The sequence below is a fragment of the Cotesia typhae genome, unplaced genomic scaffold (assembly GCF_013202065.1).
Source record: "Cotesia typhae breed Kobodo isofemale line unplaced genomic scaffold, CoteBio_Ctyphae contig_5, whole genome shotgun sequence".
NCBI lineage: Eukaryota > Metazoa > Arthropoda > Insecta > Hymenoptera > Braconidae > Cotesia > Cotesia typhae.
In genome coordinates, this window is record NW_027423757.1 from 807171 (window position 1) to 815782 (window position 8612).

The following is an 8612-nucleotide window of genomic DNA, read 5'->3' on the forward strand; positions in this document are numbered from 1 at the left end:
TGATTGTCATTAGTGATGCGGTTCGCCAAGAAGTCAGCTTCGGCGATGGCAAACCACATTTCAGGTCTGTCTGCGGTGAATTGTGGCAGGTTGAGGTTGACAGCGTACACGTGTTGTGAATCATCGGTTTGGGTGGCTTGTAATGAGTGCTGTTGTTGAATTTGCACGTTGTTGTTGTTATCACCATCGTGACCATAGTTGCCTTGTGTCCCATGAGTCTGTGCCACGATGCCTTGTCTGGACGTGGAACTCGTTGAATTAACCGGCGGGTTACTTGGTGGTATTTCAAAGTCAAGTAAAGAGCGATCAAGGTTGTCTGCTGAGTTGTCGTTGTCGTTTGAGAACATCGTGTCTTTTTTTGCAGGAGTTCGAAGCATGTGTTTCTAGGTTACCGGCGTCACTTGATGTTATTATATAGGTTAACTTGCAAAAATAAATCACGTCGAGGTCACCAATATGTAGTTGTTATATTGTACTACACTGTATATAAAAATGATAATGATATTATTTGCAAGATTAATTGATTTAATGGTGTTTATTCACTTATTTCTGCATACAATAGTACTTAGCGTCTAAATCTATATGTTAGTCAAATCACACACTGAGATCTGTAATCATAAAAATAATCATCATATATTACAATAACACCAAATCACGCCACAGCTATGGGGTATGAAAAGGCGGGAGAATTTGAGTGTGTGCGGGACTGTTTTGTGATAGTAGTGCGAGGGTTTCCCGCTCCGATGACTGGCGCTTTGGTAGGTCTAGTTGGACTTCTGGCCGTTGGTGGCGTGACCGAGGCGGCAGGACCGCCACACCTTCAGCACTATCAGCTCCATCTAGTGGGTCGAGTTCTGACATTGTCGGTGTAGATTCTAGTGATCTGTTATTCTCTTGCATCTTCGTCTTTTCCCCGTCTTTTCCATCTTCTGTCCCATTCTTGACGCTTTCACCTCGCGCCAAAATTTCATCAGCCTCTTTTTGTTTTATTGTCTCATCCAGCTCATTTTCAGAGCTTTCCCTCTCACTGTTTCTTTTTTCATCCCCCATTCTTATTTTAGGTATTGGGCTAAAATTAAAATCCCTTATATCTTGCTGGCTCTTACTTCTAGTGCAATATTTGCGCTTTTTCAGTGTTCCATTGCTTCCTTTCTCTGACATAACCTTCTTTTTTTTTTCACCACTTCCACTTAAACTTTAAACTTTAAAGCTTTTCCTTTCCCCGTGCACTTGTTATTAATTAGAATTTTTATCTTCTCCGCTTTGTTTATTTCTCCACCAATTAAATTATTTTTGCCGTTTTATTATTAAAAAAACTTTCTAATTGCGCACGATTTTTTATACACGTCTTTACTCTGCGCCACCTATCGGCCCTTTTTTTGTTTAAGAATATAATACAGGATATTCAGATCAAATTACGTACCAAAATCGCAAAAATTGGCTCTATAAGTTAATTTTTAAATAACTTGTTCTTCATGAAAGATTTTTTGCAAAATTTTTATGTATTTGTAAATAATTTAAAGGGTCATTCAAAAACCAAATTATGTTACTTTTTGATATTTCTAAAATGCTTTTCTCCTTATTTGATTCTTCAACGCTATATTTTTCGGAAATACTTCTTTAATTTATGAAAATAGATAAATTTGTAGAACATGTATCAAGATAGCTTAATATTCAAAAATTTTAGCTTAGGCTTACTATTAAAAGTTAAAATAATTATTTTTAGACCCACGCACCCTAGAAAAAATAGTTTCTCACATTTCACATAATTTTAAAAACTGCGTAGAATGCTGCCAACCGCGTGAAAATCGGTTGATTTGTTCGTGAGTTGTCGAAAGAAAACAGAAACTCTTCAAAAAAAAAAAAAAAAAAATTTTTAGTTTAAAATTGAAGAAAAAAAAATCACTTTTTCATACTTTTTTTTTTTTTAAACTGTGTCTAAAGACAAGAAAAATGACTTCATAAATTTAAGACTATGACGGATTGATTACGAGTTATAAATTTTCAAACTTGATATACCACTATTTTCTTGAAAGTTTCAAAAATTCATGTCTTTAAAACTTCTGATACATACGAAAAATGTCGAACATTCAGTTAAAAAAACATTAATATCATTTTTTGAACTTGCCAGTGAACAAGAAGCCACAAAATTGCAAAAAAGATAATTAGCCTTTTAGCTGTTAAGCCAGCTAATTTTGTTAACTGGTTAAATTAGCTAAGCTGATCCGTTAGTTAGCTAATTAACTTAGCTAACTTTTCTAGCCGGCTTGATCAAATAAATTCTACAGCCCTAATTTTATGGTTTATTTGATTGACAGATGTACCAATTATTCTATGGTGGACACCTTTTGGTTCTGATGAAGAATTTAGGAATTGTGGAAACGTGAAATGTTTTTTCACCAATAATCGTTCAGTAATAACTGATTCTCAGCTTAAGGTATGATTAATATTAAAATCATGATTATTACAACCCTGGTGGATCTGAGTTCCGGTAGAGAGTAATAATAAAATTAAAAACAATTTCTGATTGAAGAAGCAACTTCTTTGAAAGTTTGATATTATTCCAACAAATCATAAAAAATAACACAAGTTAAATAAAATCAAAAATTAAAATTTTTCGCTGTCTGAATTGGCGTAAAATGGTTTTTTTTATGTTATATAAATTTAAAGCAAGTTATTATTACAATATTAAGTATTATGAAATTCGAGAAAATTACTTTTCTCTAATAATATTTGATTGCACTTACATCCATCATCGGAATGCAATTCCAAAAAAATTTAATTTCTTACAATTTATTTATTATTATCAAATTATCAATAGCGATATAAAGTCACAATCTTCATTTTTGTAACTAGGCTATTTTATTTTATGGTAGTAACATAAAATTAAATGATTTACCTCTTCCAAGACAAGTTAATGTAATTTGGGGCTTATTTCATGAAGAATCTCCTCGAAACAATTTAATATTAGTCCATAAAGAAGTAATTCAGTTATTTAATTACTCATCAACATTTAGTAGATTTAGTGATCTACCTATTAATTTAGTTGATTTACCTAATGAAGACGAGTTAACAGGTACTTATTAAGTAATTATTAATTAAACATTTTTCGTCGCTTAAAATAATAATAACAATAACAATGAAATAGGTTTTTTTTTTTTATTCAAAGGAAATAAATATTTTTTATCTACGATGGAAAAGTCACAATTGATAAAACAAAAAAAATTAGCACCAGTATTATTTATTCAATCCAATTGTGATACAATGAATGGCCGTGATTTGTATGTTTCTCAATTAATGAAACTTATTTCAATAGACTCATATGGAACTTGTGTCAATAACAAACATTTACCAAAACAATTAAAAGAAAATTATCTCAGTCATCTTGACAGTGATGAATTTCGGAAATTCGTTGGACAATATAAATTTACTTTGGCAATTGAAAATGCTGTTTGTGAAGATTATATCACAGAAAAGTTATGGAGACCTTTAATTGTCGGATCGGTACCAATATATTATGGTTCACCATCGTTCAAGGTATTATTTTGTCAATCATTCGACACCCCAATAATTTAACAGATAACTAATTGATTTAATTCACCATAGGATTGGCTACCAAATAATAATTCAGCAATATCTATAAATGATTTTGAAGATCCCAAGAAACTTACAGAGTACTTGAAAGAGCTTACAAATGATGATGTACAATATAATAGTTTTCTAAAGCATAAACTTTTAAAAGATAGCATCACTAATAATCGTTTACTTGATATTTTACAAAAAAGACCCAATAATCTTTTTAATATATTTGATTACTATGTTAAAGAATTTGAATGTCTTATTTGTAGAAACTCGATATCTCAAAATTTCCGTCATAAAGTAATAAAAAAACATTATAATTGTTCCAAGCCAAAAAATATGTACAAAAATGGAAGAAAAAATCAATGGACAGATATGTGGGAAATCGAATCTTGTGCCGCCAAACTTTTATATCAGTCAGTGATCCACAATAAAACAATTGAAATTGATAAGTTTAACAAAGAAAAATTAAAAATGTTCAAAAATAATGAGTGTAATTAAAAGAGACTCATTTATTAATCAACAAGTCTTTTATTCTGCTTGTATTAAAAATTTATGGTAACTGGTATTAATAAATAAAAAATGAACAGTATATCATGCAGTAAATTTTCAAATTATATAGATTAACTATCATTATTTTCCTTCATTTTAATTGGTGGATTTACATCTGCCAATTTACAAAAGTTATTTCTAATAGGTCTTAAAGTATCTGGTGATTGACCCCAGTCTGTTTCATTCAAACCGGATAATATTTCACTCAAATTATCTTCTTTTATATCCATATCTTCTCCATATAAAGTCAATGCCTCATATAACCGAAGTGCTGTTGTTTTTCGGATTACTTGAAACTTATTGCAAAGTAAAATGCTCAATTGAACAAAAGCTTGTTTCCCAACTGATCCTTTAGCCTAAATTTAAAAAAAAAAAAAAAAAAAAAAAAAAAACGTTTATAATTAAAGTTTTTGCTAATTTACGAAATTAAATAAATTCATTATCATACCTGTAATAATTGACAAAGCAAACTGATCGTACTCATGATTAATTTAGTATTAATCATGAATTGTTTTTCTCTCTTAACTAACGTCAATATACGTTTTGGTAGTTCACTTTGAGTATTATCTAAAATACTTTGAATGCATCCAGAACTGAGAAGTCGGTCTAAAAATGTTAGGATGGATTTTATCATTCGTTCGTCCCCATGACTTTTATCAAAAATATTTAACATTTCATTAAATAATTGTTCAAGCCGTACTTCATCAATTTCATTTAAGTAAGAAAACAATGAAGTACTTGAATGTTTCACTAAAGATTCACTTAATCCTCCAACACTAAATATAATACCACGCAAAATATTTTGTATGTATGGTTGATAATTTAACATTTTAATGAAGCGAGGAAATGTATCAAGTTCAGTCATCCAATTCATATTATCTTTACACTCATTTTGAGGAAAAATTTTCTTCAATTCTTCATAATATGGAATGTTGGGTATTTCTGGATCATAATATAAAAGTGCATAAAAAATTTTTCCTGCTTGAATTCGAGTCCTGTCAATACGTTCTATAGCCTGTTGAGCTATTTCACCGATTATTTGAGTCATCAATGATTCGTTGAGAATTGTAATAAGTTTTGATTGTGAAATTGAAGTTGTTAATTCATAAAGACCAACCATAGCAGATTCTCGTACCCATGCTCCTATGTCACCTCGACTGTCGACAGTGTATTCTTTCATCGCAAGTAAATAACATTCATAGAGTTTTAAAATAAATTTTTGAAACTTATCATTTTCAACATGTAAATTTTTAATTATCATTGTTATTGATTGTAATGAATTCTTTCTACTTTCAGCCCATTGAAAAGTTTCTTTTGTAAAATGAGAACAATCAATCAGTGCTGTTAAAATATCTTCTAATTTTTCAAGTAGTATAAAAGTAGGAAAATATCCAATGGCTTGTGCAAATCCAATTCTTTGATTTTCATGATTTGATTTTAAATTACAGAGATAACGTTCAACAACTGTATGTCGTTTTTCCTTATTTTCATAATTATCTTCATAATATTCAGAAAAAAAGTGTGTATGCGCTTCAGCAGCTTTTAGCTTAACAATAGACACTTCGTGATTTAAGCAATCTTCAAGAAAATCTTGCCATTCATCAACAATAGACGATGAATGGATTGGAAAATGCACTAGAGAACTTTTTCTAATAAAAGTACAACATGCTTGTTTCATTAATTCACCACCTAAACCTTTAAACTGCCCTCGAGTTTTAAATAAACCAATAATTTTTTTATATTTCTCTAACTCTGTTATACTTATAATACTAGAAATATCTTGATTAAAATGTAAATATAGAGCCTCAATAATTTCAGCAATTGCCAAAACAGATCCATGTCTTACGTTTAAATCAATGGAATCCAATGAGTCATTTAGAATGGGTAGTACAGTTTTTATCATGTATTTTGGATTAAGAGGTGTTAAATTGCACAGCGCTTTGGCAGCTATTTCTCTTATTGTTGTGTCCCAATGATTAATTTTTCGTTGAGTTAAATGGTCTATTATTGGAATTGTATACTCTTCATACTGGCAAATATGAACGCTGACTTTAAGATAAGCTTGATTTCTTGAACCGACTTCGAAGTAATCAGCAACTGTTACAATATCTATTCCATGAGGAAAATTACCTTGTCGACCGACGTTTTCTTGAAAAGCTGCAGAAGCAGCACGCCGACAATTTATTTCTCTATCGAAACAAGCGACCATTAATAAAGTGGCAGATATTTTTTGAACATAAGGTTGAATTATATGTGGCTCAAAGGCACGGGCAAAAGACCAACAGACATAGCAAGCTGCGTCACGAATCGCTGACCCTAAAGAGCCATTTACTCTAGGTTCATCAAATAATAATGCTTTAACAATAACTGGAATGACTTCACTCAATCGATGTGGCAATAAAAGCCCTCTTCTTCCTAATTCAGCTAGAGCAAGACATCCTCCATGCCAAGCTGAGTCCAATTCTCGGTCAGAAAACAAATTTAGAACAAAACCAACTACTTCATCAGCTAAATCAACTGGTAGTCGTGACGTTATTTTTCCAATGCCTTTTGCAGCTAACCATCTAATGTCAATAGATTTATTTCTCAGACCTTGAATTAAATGTTCAATTATTTCTTCGAGAATTGTTGGTACATCTTGATCATCATTGTCAATTGTCACGCTATTATTCTCATCAATATTTTCAATTATAGGATACTTCTGGACATCTGATAATAGATTTATTTTTTGCCCAGATTTTTGATACTTCCAAGTTGCGACTTTCGGTTTTAACAACACAAGTCCTACACGTTGTATAATTTTAATTGCGTATTTACCTATCAAACTGTTCGAACTTTTTAAAAAATTTAGTTCTATAATATTATCAAATAAACTTTGACAATAAGGCTTTAAATCATCTCGAGAATTATGTTTTAAAATTGATGCTAAAACTGCCAAAGGTCCATAACTTAACGGGTCATTTCTTAAACATTTTAAACACCACAATATCATTTCTTCTAAATATAATTTTTTGACATCGGATCGAGTCAGAAAACTGGATACTAAAAACACCGCTGCGGCTAAACATGAATCTTTGACGAGGCAATAACGTTTACACAACTCTAAAATTCTCACGAGAATAGTTTGTGATGGATCCACTGAACTTGAAGTCTCCAATCGAGATAATGGGAAAGGAATTTTAGAAATTATTGAAAGCCATATAAGAAGAACATATCTCGTTTCCCAAGTAGATAAATCAGTAGGATCTTGTTTTTCTAACATTCTTAAAACTGGCAAGAGATCTATTACCTGAAACATAATTTAAGAAATGGTAAGAGAAGTTTTAACCATAATAAGGGAGAAAAATTGCAGATTCAAGAAAAATTATTTATAAGATTTAGAAAGTAAATATTTCTTTGAATATTAATTACTTGAAAAAAAATTCCCGTTGCTACTTCAAGTACATATTTGCTTGTAACTGGAAATTTTTTTTCTCAGTGGGTCGCAATCATTATATTTGTTTTTTTTTTTTTTACCTCATGAGGAAGATAAGTAACGAGTCTTTTATACGTCTTCACACTCATTAAAAGAAATAAGTATTTAAAAGCATTATTTTTTATATCATCTGAAGTTGATACGTCTGAAACAACAGCCAAAATTTGTCCAATAATATCTTCCAAAAACGGATCAAGTAGATGAGGTTGGTCTTGATATTGAGAGACGATAAACTTAAATTTTTCAACATTTTTCTCGATTATGCTGTGAGATAAATCTGAAATTCTAAGTTGGTTTATTAAATTATTTATTTCTCTGCTTTCTTTGAAAGAATTAAAACCACATCCAGTTATTTCGGTATCAGAATTTTCATTTATCGTCATGGTGTTGAATTAGTTACAATTGAATTATTTATACGATTAAATTGATATTGATATTTAAATCATTCAACTTGTTATTTTTCTCTAAGAATTTAAATATTAAAATTTTTGTTGTAAACAAAAGACTCAGAATATCAACTGAACATGGCGCACGCATAATCCGCAACTCCAAATATTTTGATGGAAAATTACCACTTCTTTATCGTATGTGTGCCTCCTTTACTACTCCTTTAGCCGGTTAACTAGCTGGCGTATTACGAAAACTGTCAATTCACAAGCTCACATTCAACTTTTTTCTATTTATTGTCACGCCATCTAGTATTGAAAGTTCAATATTGTTACAAGATTCACCAGAAACAAGTGTTTTCTCTTTTCGATAGTTAATGGAGTGTAATGTCATCAGCGGAATCCGTAAGATGACGCTGCAATCAGGAGGCGCGAATTTAAATTGTCCGATAATATGTAAAACTATAATTGTTAATAACAAATACAACATCCGGTTAAATCAACGTCCAAAAAGAAATCTTTATGGCTCATAAATTTTGGGTAACACTCTTTTGGAGTAAACAATAAATAAATAAATCCTTGTAAACCTCTTCAAAACGAAAAAATATACACTCGAATAT

At 30.7% G+C, this 8612-nt stretch overlaps 2 protein-coding genes across 4 annotated transcripts in view; one reads left to right on the forward strand and one right to left on the reverse strand.

Moving 5' to 3' along the window:
* Fuctb (alpha-(1,3)-fucosyltransferase 10) overlaps positions 1-4231 on the forward strand; it is a 21534-nt gene extending 17303 nt beyond the window's left edge. For 2 of the 3 annotated variants that reach the window (XM_074248799.1, XM_074248797.1), the window contains 4 exons: positions 2319-2437; positions 2857-3076; positions 3149-3537; positions 3607-4231. In XM_074248799.1, the coding sequence (XP_074104900.1) occupies positions 2319-2437; positions 2857-3076; positions 3149-3537; positions 3607-4080 (1202 nt within the window). In that variant the 3' untranslated portion in view covers positions 4081-4231. The remainder of the gene's footprint in view (positions 1-2318; positions 2438-2856; positions 3077-3148; positions 3538-3606) is intronic. The other variant, XM_074248798.1, reaches the window with a different exon arrangement.
* Tbcd (tubulin folding cofactor D) lies at positions 4091-8406 on the reverse strand. Its single transcript, XM_074248792.1, has 3 exons — positions 7648-8406; positions 4580-7420; positions 4091-4487 (listed from the first exon to the last, which is right to left on the reverse strand). Exons 1-3 carry the CDS (start codon positions 7987-7989, stop codon positions 4203-4205), a joined length of 3468 nt encoding a protein of 1155 aa, XP_074104893.1. The 5' UTR covers positions 7990-8406; the 3' UTR covers positions 4091-4202.
* Positions 8407-8612: the final 206 nt, after the last annotated feature.